This window comes from Mercurialis annua, linkage group LG8 (assembly GCF_937616625.2).
Source record: "Mercurialis annua linkage group LG8, ddMerAnnu1.2, whole genome shotgun sequence".
NCBI lineage: Eukaryota > Viridiplantae > Streptophyta > Magnoliopsida > Malpighiales > Euphorbiaceae > Mercurialis > Mercurialis annua.
The window spans coordinates 31,943,158-31,965,059 of NC_065577.1; the positions used below are offsets into that span (position 1 = coordinate 31,943,158).

The window sequence follows — 21,902 nt, forward strand, 5'->3', positions numbered from 1 at the left end:
GACCTATAAAATATAAATCTTAAAAATCAAGGTATTTCTTTAACCACCATGTATTAAGAGTCACCTTTTCTTTGTGTTGCCTTTGCGTGTCCTTTTTCTTTTTTATTTCCCGAGGAAAAAAAATGCATTTGTTTGCAATTCAAATAACCCTGCCATTCAATTATAAATTAGTTAGCATTGTAGTGTGTCTCACACAACTCTCTGTACTAAGAGTAGTCTTTCTTTTGCTATTTCATATCTTCACGTATTGTGTCCATTCTCAAAACTTTTTAATTTTTCAGGTTTCCGCACCAACACTCGAATATCTCATATAAGGTAATAAAATTTCAAATTATCAATCAATACACATGTGAATACATTTGCGTTTGTAAGGAAGTTTATTAGATGTTTAATTACAACAACTAAGCATTTACAAATACTTAGCATATTTAGTGCCCACTATTTGATTGCGTATATTATTTTATTATGAAAAAACCATATACTTAAATATAAATTTATTAACTATTGCGTATTGATTCGCTTTACGGATTTCCTTAGTAGAACCTATCTAGTTGAGTATTTTATTGTCTATATGCCGCAAATTGTCGTGACATTTGACTATTTGTTTATGTTAACGTTATTTTTATGTCCGCGATATTTTTACATAGTATAAAATTGAACCGAAAAACACTGTACATTGAACAGTATTTTAGGGTTCAAATACTATTTTGTCCCTCATTGTTACAGTAATCTCAATAATACTTATACACAACTTTGGCCGATTGACTTGTTTTAGTTAATTCCAGCTGCTTCTCATTCAAAAGGACAATTTTGTTTTATTTAATCACATAAAACACAAGATTAGTGTTACTTAGATTAAAATAATTTTATCATACCTTTTTTTATACTAGTGTATTAGTCATACTCAAACAGGGCATAATTTAATTTTCAATTTTTTAAAAATCATACAAATTTACTTAGATAAAGAAGTCAATTTACTTTTTATTACGTATCCATTTTTTTTTTAAAATTGAATGATTTGATCTGAATTGAAAAAATATTGTATTATGCTATTGTGATTTTGTTATTTTGTTATTTGGTGAATTACTAGAATAAATAGGCACAATTAATTACATATATGGTAAAAAAAATGGCATTTTATCCTTAAGATAAGTCAGATTATTGCTATATATACACGTTAAATATTTGACGAATCATTTTGCATTTAGCAATTATAAATATTATTCACTAAATAACTATATAATTTACTATTCAAGTAGCATTTATATTTTATTTTTTTGTCAAAATTGTAGATTTAAATTAATAACTTCCACAGCGAAGCAACGGTCATTTTACTAATTTTACATTATAGGTTACACTTGGTTTCATCTTTTCTTTGCTTCTATTGCTGTCATTCTAAATATATACAAATACCAATTCACAAAGAGTACAAAGCAGCAGTTTCATGTCATTCTAAATGCATTCTCATGCTTGATCAATAGAGGTGCCAACTTGATCTCCACATAATGCTCTACAAATGTTCCCGGGTTCGAGCAAATTGAAGATTACGACTGCAATATCAGAACGCATAATTTCAGTAGAGTAGAGAAAGGAGACAGAAACGAGGTTAGTTAATAGCTCGATTAAAAAGTTGTAAGTTGAAGTATGACAAACCAGGAATTCCGTTCTCTTCGCAGTACGTAATTGCCATTGTATCCATACAAGTAACACCCTTGGAAACCACTTCTCCGAAAGGTATGCGATCCAGTATTACATTACTGTTTTCAGAGATTCCATTGACAGTTGTGCCTTTAAGGAGTGCTTCCGCATTAACTGACATATACGTATAGATATCAGAAATTTTATTCCAGATCAATATCCTTTTAGAAGAGCTCAAAATAAAAAAATAAATAAAAGGGGGGGGGGGGGGGGGGGGGGGGCTCAAAATAACAAAAAATATTAAAAGGGAGGGCAGAACGAGGAAATACTTTCAGAAGCCCTTAGAGCTGCAGCTGCGTCAGTAGTATTAAATAGTGGATTTCCAACAACAGAACCGATACCGCCAAATATGACAACTCTTCCTTTCTCAAGATGTCGGATTGCTTTTTGCCTGCTATAAGGTTCAACCAAATCTGGCATTGCAAATGCACTTTGCACCCGGGTCTGAATATCCAACTTCTCTAAAGCTGACTGAAGCAGTATGGCATTCATCACTGTTGCCATCATACTACGGGACATCATAAGTTATCACCAAGTCAAAAAATACAAAAACTCGAGTATACCCAAGAAAGTTTAAGCCAAATTGCGGATAAGAAAACAAATTTTATACATTAACAAGTAGGAACATTAGATGCCACATTAGTATTGAATCAAGCTTTACAAGTTGCTTCTGCAAACCAGCTAATATAGGCTTATTAGGATGACTATTCAGTCGGTATATCTCAAGAGAATTGCACATGGAGCATGGTCAATGCAAAACATACTTGTAAAGCTAGTGACTCAAAATTTATTATTTTCCAGGCACTCCGTTTTAACCATTTCAAGGACACTAGAATGACAGAGATTAACAATCATGAACCATGCATGCTCCAATTGTGATAGTATAAAGCACAGAGCAACATTCTCGTAATATACCGATGCCCTGTTAGAAAATGCTATGCAAGCTCTAATGTTGAGGAAATTTACCCAATCTGATATGCCATAGGTTTATCTAAGCCAGTAGCAGATATCCATGAATCTCCACAGAAAAAATTGCGGCCCCCAACAACAATTGCTACCTATAGAAGCAAATGAACCAAAAAAAAAAAAGTTCTGATCAAAGAAGTTAAAAAAGGTATACAAAGGAAAATAACTACAAAAGAGAACAAATAAAGAAGAATTTACACAATACCTCTAAACCAAGGCGGCAAGCAGTAGCTACTTCCCTCGCCACGTGTGTTGCCACCTGATTATAGAAAAACAGATCTTCAAATTGCAATGACAAGAAAACAATAAACAAAAAGACACTACATTGTGCACTTGATTGCAGTAATAGCAACAATTGTACAATAGATAAAATTGCACCTTGGGGTCGATATTTTCAGAGTTTCCAGCTAAAGCAGCACCACTAATTTTAAAAACTACTCTCCGCCATTTTAACTTACGAACCGATTTAGCTTTCAGGTTCTTTGCAAAGGCAAGATCACTAGGTGTATATCTGCATAGCACATTTAAGACATTTAATTTAAAATTCACAAAGGTCCTTCACTTCATACATCATGGCAGTACGCCCAACAACAATTTGTTTGCCAAACGCAATTCAACATCAGACATGCAATTTTGTATCAATTGCAAGCTACAAATTCTCTAGATGTCAATCCCCAACATACACGAAACTATTCTTGTAACTCTAGATTTCATTTAAGTATAAGCAAGCAATCAGTAGAGTAAACCCACCAAAAACAGCGACACATTCAAGCAATTACCGAGGTCTGGCATATTCTTCCATTCTCCAAGCGGCAATTAAAGATCCATTTCTTATATCAGTTCTTCAAGCTCAATCTTCTCGATGTACAGAAATTAATAACGAGCTAATTCTAAAACCAACCATACTTAAAATTAAAAGTATCATCCTAGAATAACCTCAAAAAAAGCACTCTGTCAAGTTAATATGAGAATTTCAGCACACTCAAATCGACCTAAACATGAAACAAATAGCAAAATTAATCATCATCTAATAATAATTTATTCCATAGTTCATCACAAATAGACACACAAATTTGCTAAACCAAATTAAATATTAAAATTAAAGGGCATTGATCGGCATATTAAATCTGAATATATAATGTTTGTAGCGATCTAAATCTCATGGTTTAAAACGTTACATATTAAATTATAACATTTCGCGTTTTTTGTATTTTGTAGTCCAAATCTTTCAAGCAATTTTAATCCTACGTTGCATCCGGGCATCCGTGCCACATTGTACATAACCTGGCACTCCAGGTATGATCAGAATTTCCGGAAAATAGATTCGGGCTACAAAATGCAAAAACGCAAAAAAAGTTCACATTTACAATGTGATATATTTTACCTCTTGAGTGGTTTAACATTCACAGCACCTTCAGCTTCACCACTACCAAGCTTATTAGCACAAGAATTTCCCATAACCATTTCAATTAGCTTAAACCAATGCCAATTACTATTATTACCGCTACTAATTACCCTCTGTAACTCCAGTTTATATCTCTTCTTTAAATTATCAATCTTATTCTTACACTGCTCTACACTCTTTTTCTTAACATTACCACTATAATTACCATTATACCCTCCTCCTCCGCCACCTCCTCCGCCGCCTCCTCTCTCGCTCACTGCCTCCGCCACCTCCTCCCAATCTTTCCCTCTCAAGTTCCCCTTATTCACCTCTCTATACCTCTCCGTATACGCCTCTATCAAACACGCTATCGCCGCCTCGCTCCATTCCTCCCTGTCTTTCCGGTAATCTTCCCGGTAATCCACGGTGGCGACGTTCAGCTCCGATTCTCCTGCTTTTCCGTTAGGTTTTTGCTTCTTGCTTCCGTTGTTATTGCTGTAGTGGTGACGTTTCGAGGACGGTGTCGCCGGAGCTCCGGATCCTGATATTTCGGAGTCTGCATAGGGAGTGTAGTAGTCTCCGCCGTTTACCGACTCTGCGTCAGGGTGGCGCGACGGCGCGTGAGGATATGTGAGGACCGGAAAATCGTTAGTGGCCATGAGAGAGAAATAAAAACAAGAATAGTTACCGTTAACGAGAAAGAAACGGCGTCAGAGTCAGGCCTAGGATTAGAAAATTAAATGGAGTGAGTGAATGGAGATCGGTGACGGAGTGAGGGACGGGTGAGAATGTTGGTAACGACCCGTTTAAACAGAAGTGGTTACATTACAAATCGTTAAAAGCTGGAAACACACGTTTTCTTTAATTTTTTTTAGGCTAATCACCCCAAAAACTACCGGTCTTTCATTTTTTTTCCGATAATACCCCGACTTTTTAATTTCGTTAATTGCATCTTATTTCGTATTTTTACATTTCAATAGCACCCTAAATTAAAAAAATAGATGATTTCATGATTATAAGGATTAAGTTTTATAAAATAACTAAATTTAAGGGTCATTTTATATTATTTTCTACTTGGCTAAATTTTAACAAGTCTCTTAACTTAAAATATGTTCAAATAAACCATCTTCTCCACTAATTCAAAATAAAGAAAAAAAATATCTTCCCCGACATCCTTTCCACTCGACCCGCTGCCGCTTCCGAATCCGCCACCACCCACCGCCGCTTTCGGGACCAGCAGCTGGCCTCCTTCCGGTCATGGAAGACCAGCAGATCGTCTTCCCCAAAGGAAGGTCTTCCATGGAAGACGCGCAGCTCGTCTTCCATGGAAGACCGGTGACGGAGAGCGGCGGCGTTCGAACGGATTTATTTATTTTTTGTTATTAATTTATTTATTTTTGTTATAGAGAAGAGGGTTTGTACGTATAATGTAAAATATTATATGATATTTAGAGTTTTTTAAAAATATGAAGGATTTATTTTAAACTTTATCCAAATGAAAAGAGTTCAATTTAATATTTTAGGGTGCTATTGAAACGTAAAAATACGAAATAGGGTGCAATTGACAAAATTAAAAGATCGGGGTGTTATCAAAAAAAATAAAAGGTCGGTAGTTTTTGAGGTAATTAGCCTTTTTTTATTCACTGAGTTAAATTACTTTATAATCCTTAATTACAAATAAATGTAGAGCAAATTACTATGCAAAACAAATATATGGTTTTTCACTTTTATTTCCAGTTAGTTCGTCCATTTTTAATGTTAGTAAACAGGGTCTGAAGATTTAGTGATAAATTAATTTTCAAATGATAGACGAAATTATTGACAGAAATGAAAATGAGGGACGAAATCGAAAAAAGAAACAAAAATGAGAAAATATATAGTTTTATTAACTCGGTTGACTAACACTAAGAATGGACGGAATGACTAAATCATTGATAAAAAACAAAAGTGAAGACAATATCATTTAATTTTCAAATAAGAGAGATTATAATGTGAATTATAATAAATATGAAAGACTCATAGTAATTTGCTTATAAATGCACCATTTGTTTGAGGGCTTAAAAGGTAACTTTTGTTTTTGAGGTAATATTGATTCAATTCTTCCTTTTTACATAAATTTAATATAAAATATGTTTCGACGAAAATTAAATTTTGTAATGAAATTGAGCTGTTAGCAATTTCCATACATAGTGTGAACACAAAAATGAATTTGATTAAAAGAGAAGATTATTCATTACAAATCAAAGTAAATCGAGTAATTGAACTTGAATAAATACAAAAAAGAAAATCTATCGTAAATTAACTGTTATATTTTTTTATCTATTAACCGACTATTTTGATTGGCTCCATTTTAAATTTCAAAAATTCAAAATAATTCACTCGGTTCAAAGTAAATTGATTGATACTCCCTCATCTCATAAAAATAGAAAAAATAGTAGAATTTACAATAATGAAGAAACACCTTAATTATGATATATTTAAATATTCCTATAATGCATTTTAAAATATCTAAAAACGAATATTATAAAGTTACTATATTTGATGCTCATTCAATAAAATTATGAAGGTAGTTTGATAATTTTATTTTAAATTATCAATAAATGTGGTTACTTTTTCTATTTTTATAAAACAAAAAAAACGTACCTTTCCTATCTTTATTGGACGGGACAAAGGGAGTATGATTCTAGTTAAAGTATGTGTAACAATGTGATTGAAATTTTTAGCAGTGTCAATGAAGATTGTTAAAAGCAGATAGCATTAAACAATATGAACTAGACAGAAAAAAAAGAAGCAATTACAAAAATTGCTGTTAGCTAAGAAGCTATTCACTTGCAAAGAGATTGCACAGACTCATTCAGTTATCATCGGGCGGTGATTGATTCTCATCGGATGATTGGTCATCATCTGAGGATGCTTTCTTCGCTCTCTCGTTCCTTTCCTTATATCTCGCCCATGCCCATTTCAAAATAATGAATCCACCCAGTGCATAAACCTGAAGAATTTGAAAAATAGAAGCTAAGCTAAAAATATCAGAACTAGGAAAACACATTTTGGACTTCCAAAACTAAATACGAACTTTCATTCTTTTACAATTTGAATCATCGATTGAAAATCCAATCAATTGGTGCTGATGTGGATGCCGAAACCCATCTTATCATGCCTTTCATTTTTGGATTTCAGCATTCCACATCAGGCTTCCGTGAAAGGTAAATATTTAGTAGGCCGATAAAATTTTAATGCATGTCTATGTTTGTTTTTCACGTTCGACATTCAAGGATTATGCAAAGAAACTTTACTACTATGACAAAAAGAAGCCATACTTTAAGCGTAGAATAGTAAGGCAAGACTGCCAAGATATTGCAACTATCAGAAATTTAGAACATGGACTTGGGCATTCTAACAATTGATCTCAGAAGCAACTTCAGAAGTTTAGAAATTTCAAAAGCTCTTGAGGATATCATTCATTGAGGCATTTATCATTGGAATTTAAACCTTAGATTTTTGTTGTTGATTTCCGAAAAACATGTCTTCAGGAAGCGTGAATTTGATCGATCAAGGAAATCCTAGTTAGGTTTATATGGACAGGACCAGATTCTTTTCCCCATCTCATGCTTAATCTAAGCAGTCATAACATATGTCAACACATAAATGAACATGTACTAACATCTCCTATAAAGTAAAAATGACGTCCGCCTAAACATCAAAGTACTCTACCATTTCTAGCTCCCATATTTGCCTTTTTGATTCTTAGCTACTTTTTAAATATATCAAAGCAATCAATTATTCAAAACAACTAACCTTTAAACATAGAAATACCAAAAAGAAAGACAAAGAATGCTCCAACCCACTATTCTCTCTTTTCCTATCCAATCCGACATTGCTACCACCAAGTACATACAAGAAGCCGGTCATCAAAACTTGAGAAAGCTCAACAACTTCATCTATGGTACCAGAATAATCATCCATTTCATATTATCTTATTATGATCAGCCTCCACATGTAAGCAACAATTTAAGTCCCACAATTTTTATTGGCCAATGAGTTGATACATATTAAGCCTAATAATCACCATAACTAACATATTGTATGGGGCGATAGGTGGTACCCACTCGACTGCTTGTTCAAATTTTAATGCAAAAAGCTCCATAAACATCCTCCAAATTGGATATTATTCTACTATATATAACAGTCGTATTACAATATTATATAAGATCCATTACCTAGGTTATTCCATATGAATTATAAGATCCATAGCCTCTATAGAAAACAAACACGAATCCTTTTTTTCTCTTCCTCAAACCTTCTAGTGTAGCATGTCTTAAAAAATGTGAACTTTTTTAATAGACCGAGTAAATATCAAATAATTACCAAATCTTACAAAATAGCAAAGTGAAAGCATAGCAGCAACAAAATGATGACAAATTCAAAAAGGAACTTGAATGCATATAACATAATAAACAAATTATACGGCCATCATCTTCTGTGCCCTTTGCTCAGTCCTATTTCTAGGACACTTGGACACGGACACGGACACGGCATTAACTAAAGGTTTTAATATGTAAAAATTGAAGTTTCATGTCCGACATGTTTCGGGAACGGGAAACGTTGATCATATGAAGTGTTCGTGCAGTCCGTGCTACCTAGGTTTCTCCCTAAATTTATCACATTTGAATTAAAACACATAAAATTAAGCAAACTTCCCCAACACCCATCTTAATTTTTCAACACCACATTCATCTAAACACCTCAATACATATCTTAAATCACATTACTCAATTTCTAAAACATTCAACTTCACCTAGAAATACAATAACTCACTACAAACATATCCAAATAACTTCAAATAAAAAACAGAATTTAAAGTTTGAAAATCTCACTATTTTACCTGCCATATAACAATAGGTTTATGAGTCCTTCCACTGCCCTCTTCAACCTCAATACCGAAAGGCGCCGTAAACTTGGGATTATTAGCATTAGGTAACCGAACAAAATTGGGTTTATTCTCGGCTTCTCTCTCGCTAATTCCCGTTTGTTGGTCCTCTTTAACCACCAATTGTGCCTGTGGCTGTGGCTCTGAGTGGTTAAAGAATGGAAATTTGAGGTTGAATTTGGGAAGTAATGAGAGGAGATTTGTGGGTTCGTTTGGGTTATTGTTGTTGGTGATAGTTTTTGGGGTGTCTTTGGATTCTGCCATGATTCAGAGAATTGAGGTTTGGAATTTGCTTGTGTTTGTTTTGGAGAAGGGTTTTTGTTTTTGAGGTTTTGTAGAGCGGAGAATGCAGAGTCTGTCACGTGTGGAGTTTAGGCTTAATTTTGGGTGTTGTTAAATACCGCCCTAATTTGACTAATTACCGCACTAATTATTATAATTTCGACCTTTTACTAAAAACTGAAAAAACAAAAAAACATATTGTCTCCGCCTGTTCGAATCTCAAAAAACACAATGACAGATAAGACTTCAAAATCAACAGGATTTGAGTATCAGGTGCCGGAAACAAATTTCCCGGCTTCTCCTGAAGTATTTTTTAAGTTTTTTTACGTTTTTTTAGTTTGCACGTCATTAATTTCATACTATTTGGGAGGATAAATAATGAACAAACGTTCATTTTGCACCCTAAACTTAGCAAAAAAGATTAATTAAAATTTAATTTTTGGATAAATACTTCACATACTGATTATTTTTTACTTTTTTTTTGGAAATTTACTTTTTTACTCTTAAAATTTATAAAAATACTCCGTCTTTTTAGAAACTGTTAGAAAATCCCATTAGAAACAATATTAGAAACGGTTTTTAAGACAGTTTTAAACTATTATTTTTAGAAACTGTTTAAAATCTCATTAGAAATTGTTTTTAAAATCCCATGAGATGTATCTACTTTACAAGCAATACTTGTACCTGCTCTTTAGATACAATATATATATGATAGATATGTGCTTTTTAGATAAATATAAATAATGATATTCAAAATATTGCAGATACATAAAAAATACACAAATGATACATATACATATTTTATATGTTATTCAGGACTAACGCACGCTGACCCAAGCCTACCGCGCGCTCTAACCCAGATCTAATGCACGTGTCGACAAGCTCTTATTTAATTGATTGGGTATAAAAAGTATTTTTTTCTATGGTAGGAGTGTAATATATAGAGTCGATTGGTATTTTTATACAGTAAATGATATTTTAGGATAGTTTTGAGGATTTCTCATAAATATAAGTGGAAATACAGTTTTGTACTTTATCTACAAATATATCTTCTTCAAATAACAATAAATTACTTTTGTATTATATTTTAATTTAAACTGAAATTCATTTTATATTTTTCTGAATAGCTTAAATTTATATTTAATTTTAAATATATTCTATTAACATACTAAAAAAAACTCCTACATTTTTCTTTTAAAATTTTACTCATTTTAAATTGTGATGTTGACATCATTTTTGTTTTGAAATTTGACAAAAAAAAAGGAATAGAATTGTTGAAACCAAAGGCAGGAAACCACCCAAATTTCAGATGTGAGGATAAAGATGAGCCCGTCAAGGCAACAAATGGACGGTCGTAGAGGTAGAAAAAGGAGAAACTGATGGAGAATTCATAAAGTTAAAGAAGGGATCGCTTAATGTGAAAAAAGCATCTGCAGAGGTGTCGACGATTGAAGTAAGTTTAAGAAGGGAGTTAGCGGAAGCTCGAGAAAATGCCAAGGAATTTGAACTCGAATTAACAAGAGTAGCTGAATCCGAAGCTATCCGAGTCCGAGAACACAAACATAGGGGAAGAGGTATTGCTTGTAAAGCTCGAGGTAAGTGAAAAGAAGTACAAGGAGCTTCAAGCCGCTAACAAGAAAATAGGTAACTGAAGCTTAAGAGAAATACAGTTTGCAGCTCAGCTCTTTGCAAGAGGCTCTGCAAATGCAAGAAACGAAGCACAGGGAATTGATTCAATTGAATTAGTCGTTTGATGGCCTAAGCCTTGAAAGGAAAAACAACAAAAACAAAGATTAAAAATATATTAAATAAATAAATAAAATGTCATACTAAGCGCATAAAGCTATACTAGTAAATTAGTAATTACTAAAAGAAGCAATTCGCAACTCCCGATTCCTTCAAATTCATGAATAATTTCACCAAAAGTAGCAATACACAAGAAATCTAAGCAGTGCCTTTACATATACAATAACCTCAGCAATGTTTTTATGTCTTCACAAGGGTTAATGCACTTTGTCTATAGTAACAAAAGACAAAGACTAACTAGGATTAGGGGCCTCAAGACATACATTTTAACGCAAATGGCTTTTACAGCAAATATGGAACTTTCACTCTGGCCAAGTTTTGCAGCAATCTAACGTCAAATTCAAAAGCAGCTCCAGCTTACTTAGGATTCCTCAGAACAATTATTACCGAGTCTCCGCGAAGAAACATCTTACTAATGAATCTATCCTTGTTAACAGGCATCGCCTTTTTCTTGCCTTTTCCGGTCTTTGGTACCTAAACAAAAACAAATTGCAATGTCAAATAACAGAGATCAAAACACTAACCTAAACCAAAGAAAAAAGAATTTTGAAAAACAGAGATCAAAACACTAACCTCAGTCCACATTTCTCTCACATTTTCAAGGACCATATTGCAATGTCTATCAAAGGCTCTAACACGCCCGAGAAGTTTTTTGTTGTTGCGGCAATTAATCAGCACCTGTTCAGCGTACAAAGATAGAGCAAACTTCTAATGAGACATCATAACCATTAAATGACCACAACTCAGCATAATAGAAACTTTCTAATAGCTAGACTACATAGGCAGATTAAGAGATCTTAAATTGCAGAACCTGTGTGTTATTTTTGACACTCATCATGAGTACTGAGAGAGGTCCTGTGTTGAACTCCTCCTCCTCATTCTTAGTAGGAACCTGCCACAATGGCACGCACAGACAAACAAACTATTAAAACCAGCACCTTAGGGATGAACAAACTATATCACAGAAACATAGCTGACCAAATGATAGTAGGATGGGAATAAAGACTTACATCTTCATCCATTGGCCGGCTAGAACATTAATAACAAAAAAAACAGAAATGTTAGCGTTTTAATAAAGAAATACTGAAACTAGAAAAATCATCTAATACAGACATTGAAATACACAAGAAAGTGGACAAACAACAAAATATCGAAAGAATAAACCGTACCTCATATTTGAAAGAACCTTTTAAGACTGTCTTCAACAAATATCCTAGCACAAAAACAATAGAACGCAATAATTAATCATTGAAGAAACAATATAACTACAAACCAATCCAAGGGAAATAACAAAAGAAAATCATTTCGTGTTGATACATTTGTATAAAGCAAATGCTATATCTGTGATTCAATGCAAAAACAAATGATGCTACATCTAGACTTCTTTGAGCTTACAAACCAGCAAGGATTATCTGAATGGCAAACAAATAGTAAATTTTACACTTTCACAAACTCTATTTCAGCATGAAAATCTCATATCAGACGTCGCACTCCGAGTGTTCATCACAATTACTCGGAAATAAGCAAACTGACCGAATCACACAGACCGCAACAATCACAGCAATTAACAAACTCCAAAACAATTCTAAAAATCCTTAACAAATAAAAATTAAACAATCAACAGCCCCTTCAGTTCAGGTCTCCAAAATTAGGTTTCCGCACAGAGAATCTCAGAAGAACGAAAGTAATTTTTTCATCATCATCAGAGGCTAACACTAACATTTCTTCAATAATCACATAAATTTAAAAAACAAACAGAAAATAACTGTCTCTTCAGTTCAGATCACTAATTTCCGCAAGGTAATTATCTCAGAAGAACGAAAGTTTGAAAAAGTACACATCATTAGAGACACCAATAATATAAACCCTAAAAGTATATGATAATGAAATCAATTATAACAGGACTGTGGTTAAATTAGGGCGAACAGTGAAGAGAAGAGACGAAGGAGTGGTATACCTGAGTGACGGCTTTCGGATCCGGCGACTGAGCGGTAACGGCGGCTTTGAGCTGTGAGTAGTGAGATTTATAGTCAAAACCCTAAAATCTTGAAACCTTTTCTTTGTGGGTGAGTTTTAGAATTGAAGCCTTGTCATTGTTGTACTTGGGTTTCTTTTAGCCAAGCCCACCAAATTACTAGGGCTTTTTGTAAAGGCTAATAGACTTGAAAAGACCCTAGCCTTTGTTTTGATTTTCAATGCCACCCCAGCGTTGTAATTTTTTCAATTTTATCCTATTTTACATTTTTAGTTTTCAATTGCACCATGAGACATTCAATTAAACTCTTTTTATTTGGATAATATTTAAAATAGATCCTTTATATTTATCAAAAAATCTAAATACTTTTTAAAATTATAAATTATATAAAAAAGTCATCTTCTCAATAAAATAAAAATAAACAAATTAAATTTGAATTAATTAATTAAATTCTTTTTAAAAAAAATTGGGAGGAGAGAAGCTCCTCACCGGAGGAGCAGCCAGAGGAGGAGCAGCTGCTCATCCTCCCAAAATTTTAAAAAAAAATATAATTAATTAATTTAAATTTAATTTATTTATTTTTATTTTATTGAGAAGATAACTTTCCGGTGGTTTCCGATGGTAGGTGATAAGCGGAGTTCGGTCGATTGGTCCGGTGATGGTAGGTCCGATGAAAGCGGAGTGTGGTGTATTAAAAATTAATAATGAATTATAATTAAGATTTTATTATGGATTTATTTGAGACTTTTTTAAGTTTAAGGATTTATTGAATTTTTTCCATATGAAAAAAAGTATGAAATGATCCTTCAATATATTTGTTTTATATATTTTAATCCTTATAATAAGAAAATTATTTATTTATTTTTTTATCTCATGGTGCAATTGAAAACCAAAAATGCGAAATAGGGTACAATTAAAAAAAAGGCAACGTCAGGGTGGAATTGAAAATTAAAAAAAAGGTCAGGGTTTTTTCAACCTATTAACCTTTTGTAAAATTACATTGTTTTTGTGGCATTGTTTGCAAAAATGTAGGGATTTCTAGACAAATGTATACCGAACAAAGGATCACTCTCACCCCCGAACTTGTGTCAAAATATTAAAAAAAGTTCAAAGCTGGAAAATAGGATCATTTATACCCTGAAATTGTGTATTTTTGGTAAATACCCCCCTCCCCACTCTTACCTTAAAGAGTGAAGTACACTCTCCAGTTTTGAATAGTGATTTTGTTGGTAAAGTGGTTTTTGATAGTAAAAAAGTTTTACGAACATCTTACTAGTAAGTTTTATGAATAGACCTTACTGGTAAATTTTAAGTTTTTTATTTTCGTTATATTTTTGCCGAGTTTCTTCTTGGAATGATTAATGTAATGAGTTATTTGTTTGTGTTTGATTTTTGTAATAGAGAGAGTGAAATTGAGACGAGGAGTTTGTTTGATCTAAGAGAATTAAATGAAATGCTTGTTTAAAAATATTTTGGTTTTTCTCTCTCTCATTTCTTGCATTTTCTCAATAAACAAACGGAGCTTAAATGGTTTTTGGAATTGCATTGATTGCAGTAAAAACTGAGATCCAATTTTAGGATTTGCTTGATTTTCTGGATTTTTAGCATGAGTGATGCTGATTCATTTTGATTCAATTGTTTGTTGGTGACTTTTCTTGATTTTTGTAATCATATGTGATAAAGTGTTGAACTTCTAAATTTGGTCCTACCATTCTTGAGCTTGGTATGTTTATATAGTAGATTTTTTTTCTATAGATAATTAACTCACAAAGACTCAGTTCTCTAATGTGAAGACTCAGTTGGGTGAATTGAAAGATTTGATAAGTGATTCTGTTTGTAGAATGTCTGTTGAGGTAGATTCTTAGTAACTGTTTAGTATACAGTTAGTCAACTGTTTGTGTTAATCCATTTTAAATTTGTATTTACTTGTTCCTTTTTCTTGATATGTTTTTTAGACTGAAGGTGATGTTGAAGTTTCTTCTTTATAAGAAACTCTTAGTGAACATCTAACGCTTTCTAACATTGAAATTGTTTTTGATCTTCCTATTTAACAAGATAGGTATGTGTTTTATATTTTGATTATTTATACAATTGTTGTTTGGTTTATTTGTTTTTTTAAAAAATAGTGATTGTGGAGTTTAACCCTTGCAATTACGGAGTATTTGATCCAGATAAAGCTAATTCCTTTGGATTTCAACATTGAAAACCATCGGGAGCATATTGAATTTTTGTTGTATACATATGGGAATATGAAAATGAAAGAAAACATTGAAAGTGATGTAGAGGTTGAATATAAAAAGACGAATACGGAAGTGAGAAAGAGAAAAATGAAGAAAATGATTTAAAACTTGTAATTGTTTAATATATGGATTTTTAGTTTTAGTGGTTTGTTTAGATTATTTTATTTTATTTTATTTTGTATGTGTATAGGTTTGTTTTTTAAACCTTTGAATGCTGGCTGCTAACTATTTTAGTTTTTATAAATTCGGTTTTAGTAAATTGTTAGTGAACTTATAGTAAATTATATGTAATTTTTTATAAAAAAAGATATTGGTAACCATTTGGTAGCTTAATAGTAAACTTTTGATAAACTGTTATATAATATATTAATAACGATAGTAATTGTCTACTGATTGTAACTAACATTTGGTAATCTATCAATACACTTTGAGTAACCTATTAGTAAACCTATAACAATATTACAAGGATACATCATTAGAGATATCAATAATATAAACCCTAAAAGTATATGATAATGAAATCAATTATAACAGGACTGTGGTTAAATTAGGGCGAACAGTGAAGAGAAGGAAGACGAAGGAGAGGTATACCTGAGTGACGGCTTTCGGATCCGGCAACTGAGCGGTAACGGCGGCTTTGAGTTGTGAGTAGTGAGATTTATAGTCAAAACCCTAAAATCTTGAACCCTTTTCTTTGTGGGTGAGTTTTAGAATTGAAGCCTTGTCATTGTTGTACTTGGGTTTCTTTTAGCCAAGCCCACCAAATTACTAGGGCTTTTTGTAAAATTACATGTTTTTGTGGCATTGTTTGCAAAAATGTAGGGATTTCTAGACAATTGTATACCGAACAAAGGATCACTCTCACCCCCGAACTTGCGTTAAAATATTAAAATAGTTTAAAACTGAAAAATAGAATAACTTATACCCTGAATTTATGTATCTTTGGTTCAATACTCTCCTAACTCTCATCTCAGAGAGTGAAATACACTCTCCAGTTTTGAATAATAATTTTGTTGGTAAAGTGGTTTTTGATAATAAAAAGATTTACTAAATTTTTTTAACACATCATAACAAAATATTGTCCTTTAATTTTAAAACTATATATATTAAATTAATATTAACAAAATATGGAAAACCTTTTTGCATTGTTTAAAAAAAAAATTAATTTTTTTTAATAAATACTCTTTATGAAGAACAAATCCTGTTGAGTCTGTTCTTTCATAAAAAAACAATAGCATTAAAGAAAATATTCTTCTTTAATGGAAAAAAGACCCAGCGCTGAGTCGTTCTTCCATTAAGGAAGAATATCTCCCTTAATGGAAGAAGAGACCCAGCGCTGGCTCTCTTCTTCCTTTAAGGAAGACTTCTTTAAAGGAAGAAGAGACCCAGCTGGGTCTCTTCTTTTTTAAAGGAAAAACCTTCTTATCTTTTATTTTTTTTATTTTATGCAGTCATCTTTTTATTAACATTTTTCTTTGAAAAAACAGACCTAGCTGGTCTGTTTTTCACGAGGAGCAGATGTTCCTTATTGCTCTTTGGAATCTAGGAGCTGATGTTCCTCATTGGAGTAGCAACTTCTCGTCTTAGGCGAGGAGGCTCCTCTTCCTCGTCTGAAACTTAAATTTTAAAAAAATTAAAAAAAAGTTTTTAATTTTTTTTTTTTAATTAGGGTTAAATTGTGATTAATTAGTATTTAAGTGTGATTAATTAGAATTAATTGTAATTTTATAAACCTCACTCTCCAATTTAGGCGCCACATCAGTAAAAGGGCTTTTTTGATCTGGTTTACACAAGTTCAAGGTATAAGTGATCCGGTTTTTTTAGCTTTGGACTTTTTTGAAATTTTGACGCAAGTTCGAGGGTGAAGAATTTTGTTCAATGTATACCAAACTGTAAAATAATCTCACAAGTACATGTGGACTAAAATTAACTAAAATATACAATTTGATTAAAAATTTCTTGCAAAAACAAATTTTCACTTTTGCCAAACAACGATGATGATCTTCATTCCTCCATAGACTTATGCCACTGCTTTTAGTCGAGATATGGTTGGTTGTTTGACTCCAATTTTAAATTTCCACTTCAAAACTGGATCACATCTATATATTGACAGTATAAAACTATCGAATTTGATTTCTTTTCCAGTGATTTTGATGGATTAAATTCTGATAAAGTTTTACATCGATATTCGTTGAGGAAAGAATACCTGGTTGTGTGTACTGGATTTTTGAGAAGTTGGGTATAAGTAATTATTGAATAGACCTTACTGGTAAGTTTTATGTTTTTTATTTTCGTTATATTTTTGCCGAGTTTCTTCTTGGAATGATTAATGTAATGAGTTATTTGTTTGTGTTTGATTTTTGTAATAGAGAGAGTGAAATTGAGACGAGGAGTTTGTTTGATCTAAGAGAATTAAATGAAATGTTATGTTTAATAATATTTTGGTTTTTTTCTCTCATTTCTTGCATTTTCTCAATAATCAAACAAAGGTTAAATGGTTTTTAGAATTGAATTGATTGCAGTAAAAATTTGAGATCCAATTTTAGGACTTTCTTGATTTTCTGGATTTTAGTATGAGTGATGCTGATTCAATTTTTTGATGATTAATTTTGATTCAATTGTTTGTTGGTGACTTTTTTTGATTTTTGTAATCATAGGTGATAAAGTGTTGAACTTCTAAATTTGGTTCTACCATTCTTGAGCTTGGTATGTTTATATAGTAGATTTTTTTATAGATAATTAACTCACAAAGACTGAGTTCTCTAATGTGAAGACTCAGTTGGGTGAATTGAAAGATTTGATAAGTGATTCTGTTTGTAGAATGTCTGTTGAGGTAGATTCTTAGTAACTGTTTAGTATACAGTTAGTCAACTGTTTGTGTTAATCCATTTTAAATATGTATTTACTTGTTCTTTTTTCTTGATATGTTTTTTAGACTGAAGGTGATGTTGAAGTTTCTTCTTTATAAGAAACTCTTAGTGAACATCTAAAGCTTTCTAACATTGAACTTGTTTTTGATCTTCCTATTTAACAAGATAGGTATGTGTTTTATATTTTGATTATTTATACAATTGTTGTTTGGTTTATTTGTTTTTTTAAAAAATAGTGATTGTGGAGCTTAACTCTTGCAATTACGCAGTATTTAATCCAGATAAAGCTAATTCCTTTGGATTTCAACATTGAAAACCATTGGAAGCATATTGCATTTTTGTTGTATACACATGAGAATATGAAGATGAAAGAAAACATTGAAAGTGATGGAGAGGTTGAATATAAGAAGACGAATGCGGAAGAGAGAGAAAAAAATGAAAAAAAAAAGATTTAAAACTTGTAATTGTCTAATATATGGATTTTTAGTTTTAGTGGTTTGTTTGGATTATTTTTTTTGTTTTTTTTTTGTATGTGTATAGGTTTATTTTTTAAACCTATGAATGCTGGACGTTAACTATTTTAGTTTTTATAAATTCGGTAGTTGTTTAGTAAACTATTAGTGAACTTATAGTAAATTATATGTATTTTTTTATAAAACAAATATTGGTAACCATTTGGTAACTTAATAGTAAACTTTTGATAAACTGTTATATAATATATTAATAACGATAGTAATTGTCTACTGGTTGTAATTAATATTTGGTAATCTATCAATACATTTTGAGTAACTTATTAGTAAACCTATAACAATATTACAAGGATACAAAATAAGATTTATAGGTTAACTTTTGAAAATCTATTAGAAAAATTTAGAGATGTTTATTGGTTATTTTTGGGTTACCTAATAGTTAAAAATTTAACCTATCAGTAACAATATTTGATAACAGTTACTTTAGTAACCTATTAACAAACATAAAGCCAAGGTATTCTTAGTTAAATTATTTTATTATCGGTGAATATTAAAGAAATCTATTAGTAAATATTTTTTGAAAATTTTAGGTATCTTAATAGTACACATATTATTATAGTATACCGAACAAAATGTTATTATTAATGAATCTTGGGATATTTATTAGTTTCTATTGGATAACCTGTTAATAAACACTTAAAATTCGATTAACAAACTTATAGTAAAAGTATCCTTACACAATTTGATTTACTATTAGTGAATATTAGGAAATCTATTAGAGCATATCCACTCTATTGCCAAAATACCTCACAATGCTATAATTAGCATTTAATATAAAAAACACATTTCCGTTGCACTTCTATTTCATGTGCTAAATTTAACATATGCTAAATTTTGTGCCAAATTTATTAGAAAGTTTAGCATATGCAAATTTTATTATATCTAAATTATTTACAGATTTGCCATCGATAATGATAATTACTTATAAAATTATAATTCTAGCATTTAGTTTAGCATTTTGCAATGGAACGAATTTCAATAATATAGCATTTTATTTTATTTTGGGCTAAAAATAGCATAAAAAATACAACATGCAATAGAGATGCTCTTAGTAAATATTTTTGGAAACTTTTGCTAGTTTAATAGTAAACGTGCAATAATAGTATAACGATACATAATATATTACTTATTGGTGAAATATAGCAATAATTAGGTAAAATTTTAGTAAATAGTTTGATACATTTTGATAGTATATATTAACCATAACGTGGAACATATTAATACATTTTAAGATCTTTATTCTCAAATACTGCAAGTAACTCACCAAAATCTACAATTAAGATATTCTTGATAGCCTGAAAACACTGCAAGCAATACCCACTTTTCTAAGATCTCTCTGTGACATTTCATCAAACACTTTCCTAGCAACATCCCCACAACAGCCATAAAAATAAATTAATGAGTTTTGCAGTGGCAAAACACACTCAACCTCATTCTTAAAGCTGTCGTGACACTTTTTCCCGGATCAAACACTGGCCATTTTTGCACAAGCAGCTAAAATATTCAATATGTCTAATGAAAATACTCCCAATCCCAAAAAGTATAAATAAAATGAAAAATTTATGAGCGAAATAATATATAGAATCTGCTAAAAAACATCATTAGAAAATATAATGCAAACCATTAAATATGATAAACAGAAAAAACACCATCAGAAAATCTATAGCAAAATATTGATATATTATAAAAAAATATAAGTACAAATAAAACAATAGACACTCATTAACAAACATTAGGTAAAAATAATTAAGAGTTTCAAATCAATAAACTGTCAACAGTAATAACTAATAATTAACAAATAACATGAAATACACAAAATATTGCAACTAACAAAAATAATGCAATACCTTAAAAAATTTAATAGCTTTATAACTGTCACCAACAGAAATATTAGCCTCTTTTTTTTTTACTGGTATTGGACTTTCCTGGAAATCATCGTCGTCGACATCAACGAAATCATCATTTGCAACACGCAATTTAATTAGCTGCGGGCTCGGGAAAATCGATATTCATTTCCATCATTTAGAGGGAAATTTATGAGTTTTTTTAGAAATCTATCGCGTAGTCACCATTTTATAAGAGAAATAAGAAAGTGAAACTGAAGAACACTAGTTGATCGTGTTCATGAGGAAATGGAGCAGTTGAAGAAGAAAAAAAAAGAAATTTGAATTAATGAGACATGCAAATAAAAAGCCGTAAATTCTAGCGAAAAATTGATTAGAAAGCTAAATCATGATATATTTTAACAGTGAAAAAAAATAAAAAGATGATATATGCAAGAAAAAAGATGGGAATCGTGAAAAAGAAAAAGCAAGCCGGGTAGTGTAAATGATATTAATTAGGTATTTGGTGGTACTGGGCTAATTTCCTAAAAAAAATGTACTCGTTTTTATTTTTTTATAAAAATATGCCTTTGTTTTATAGAATTATGCTTTTAGCACACTAGTATAGATTTACGTGGTTCGTACTACGACTCGCCAAATTATTATAATTATGATTACTATGTATTATTATAATTATATTTATGTTTAATTAGTAATTATTTCTATATTATAAATTTTATTAAAGTATAAAATAAAATAGCTTATCTTATTTAATGTTGTAAATGATTATTTTAATAGTTTATATTTTATAATTATAGAGAATTTAAATAAAAAATATCAAATAATAATTTATTAGAAGTATTTTATTTTATTCAGAATTATATATGATTAACATTTAAAATAGTATATTTTAGTTAGTATTCTACATAGGGTTAATTCCTAAAAAAATCACGAACTTTACACGAAGTTTCATTTTAATCATGACCTTTAAAAGTTGCCATTTAAAGGCATGAACTTTCATTTTGTTTCAAATCTATCATTTAAGTGTATTTTTGTTGACTAAATTCTTCAATAAACCATTAATGAAAGACCCAAATTATAAATCGACATTAAATCTTATTATCTTTTAGTTAGAGTATATAGGATTAGGAATTTTTGATTCGATAAAATACACCGGATTTTACTTTGGCGATAGATTTGAAACAAAATGAAAGTTCGTGCCTTTAAATGACAACTTTTAAAGTTCATGATTAAAATGACACTTCGTGTAAAGTTCGTGATTTGTTTAGAAATTAACCCTTCTACATATTATCTTAACATAGTAGTTTATTTTAGATAATACTATAACTTTAATTATTATTTTAATAGTTTTTAATTACTTATAAATAATAATTAAAT

At 31.0% G+C, this 21,902-nt stretch overlaps 3 protein-coding genes and 2 non-coding genes across 6 annotated transcripts; all 5 read right to left on the reverse strand.

The window, feature by feature from the left end:
* Positions 1-1,293: 1,293 nt before the first annotated feature.
* On the reverse strand, positions 1,294-4,896 carry LOC126661091 (uncharacterized). Its single transcript, XM_050354855.2, has 7 exons — positions 4,049-4,896; positions 3,043-3,175; positions 2,870-2,923; positions 2,665-2,756; positions 1,968-2,206; positions 1,654-1,812; positions 1,294-1,550 (listed from the first exon to the last, which is right to left on the reverse strand). Exons 1-7 carry the CDS (start codon positions 4,705-4,707, stop codon positions 1,465-1,467), a joined length of 1,422 nt encoding a protein of 473 aa, XP_050210812.1. The 5' UTR covers positions 4,708-4,896; the 3' UTR covers positions 1,294-1,464.
* Positions 4,897-6,726: 1,830 nt separating this feature from the next.
* LOC126659663 (uncharacterized) lies at positions 6,727-9,350 on the reverse strand. 2 transcript variants are annotated; one of them, XM_050352977.2, is made up of 2 exons: positions 8,934-9,347; positions 6,727-7,040 (listed from the first exon to the last, which is right to left on the reverse strand). In XM_050352977.2, exons 1-2 carry the CDS (start codon positions 9,240-9,242, stop codon positions 6,903-6,905), a joined length of 447 nt encoding a protein of 148 aa, XP_050208934.1. In that variant the 5' UTR covers positions 9,243-9,347; the 3' UTR covers positions 6,727-6,902. The 2 variants fall into 2 exon arrangements, with proteins under 2 accessions (XP_050208934.1, XP_050208935.1); XM_050352978.2 differs by having other exon boundaries at positions 6,946-7,063; positions 8,934-9,350.
* Positions 9,351-11,153: 1,803 nt separating this feature from the next.
* On the reverse strand, positions 11,154-13,146 carry LOC126661422 (uncharacterized). The gene is made up of 6 exons (XM_050355276.2): positions 13,024-13,146; positions 12,236-12,279; positions 12,077-12,095; positions 11,878-11,958; positions 11,640-11,744; positions 11,154-11,540 (listed from the first exon to the last, which is right to left on the reverse strand). Exons 2-6 carry the CDS (start codon positions 12,238-12,240, stop codon positions 11,424-11,426), a joined length of 327 nt encoding a protein of 108 aa, XP_050211233.1. The 5' UTR covers positions 12,241-12,279; positions 13,024-13,146; the 3' UTR covers positions 11,154-11,423.
* On the reverse strand, positions 12,690-12,776 carry LOC126662445 (small nucleolar RNA Z159/U59). Its single transcript, XR_007635817.1, has one exon. It is a non-coding gene; the product is annotated as a small nucleolar RNA Z159/U59 (small nucleolar RNA).
* On the reverse strand, positions 12,834-12,917 carry LOC126662378 (small nucleolar RNA Z159/U59). The gene has a single exon (XR_007635755.1). It is a non-coding gene; the product is annotated as a small nucleolar RNA Z159/U59 (small nucleolar RNA).
* Positions 13,147-21,902: the final 8,756 nt, after the last annotated feature.

Bases quoted from the DNA above. Each gene is read 5' to 3' on its own strand.
- LOC126661091 (XM_050354855.2), bottom strand. From the start codon at position 4,707: ATGGCCACTAACGATTTTCCGGTCCTCACATATCCTCACGCGCCGTCG. The intron at 1,813-1,967 runs GTATTTCCTCGT...CGTATATGTCAG, and splicing joins AGCTCTAAGGGCTTCTGAAA to TTAATGCGGAAGCACTCCTT. The intron at 1,551-1,653 runs GTTTGTCATACT...CTGATATTGCAG, and splicing joins CGAAGAGAACGGAATTCCTG to TCGTAATCTTCAATTTGCTC.
- LOC126659663 (XM_050352977.2), bottom strand. From the start codon at position 9,242: ATGGCAGAATCCAAAGACACCCCAAAAACTATCACCAACAACAATAAC. The intron at 7,041-8,933 runs GTAAAATAGTGA...CAAATTCTTCAG, and splicing joins AACCTATTGTTATATGGCAG to GTTTATGCACTGGGTGGATT.
- LOC126661422 (XM_050355276.2), bottom strand. The intron at 11,745-11,877 runs GTTCTGCAATTT...TACGCTGAACAG, and splicing joins GTGTCAAAAATAACACACAG to GTGCTGATTAATTGCCGCAA. The intron at 11,541-11,639 runs GTTAGTGTTTTG...GTTTTTGTTTAG, and splicing joins TGAGAGAAATGTGGACTGAG to GTACCAAAGACCGGAAAAGG.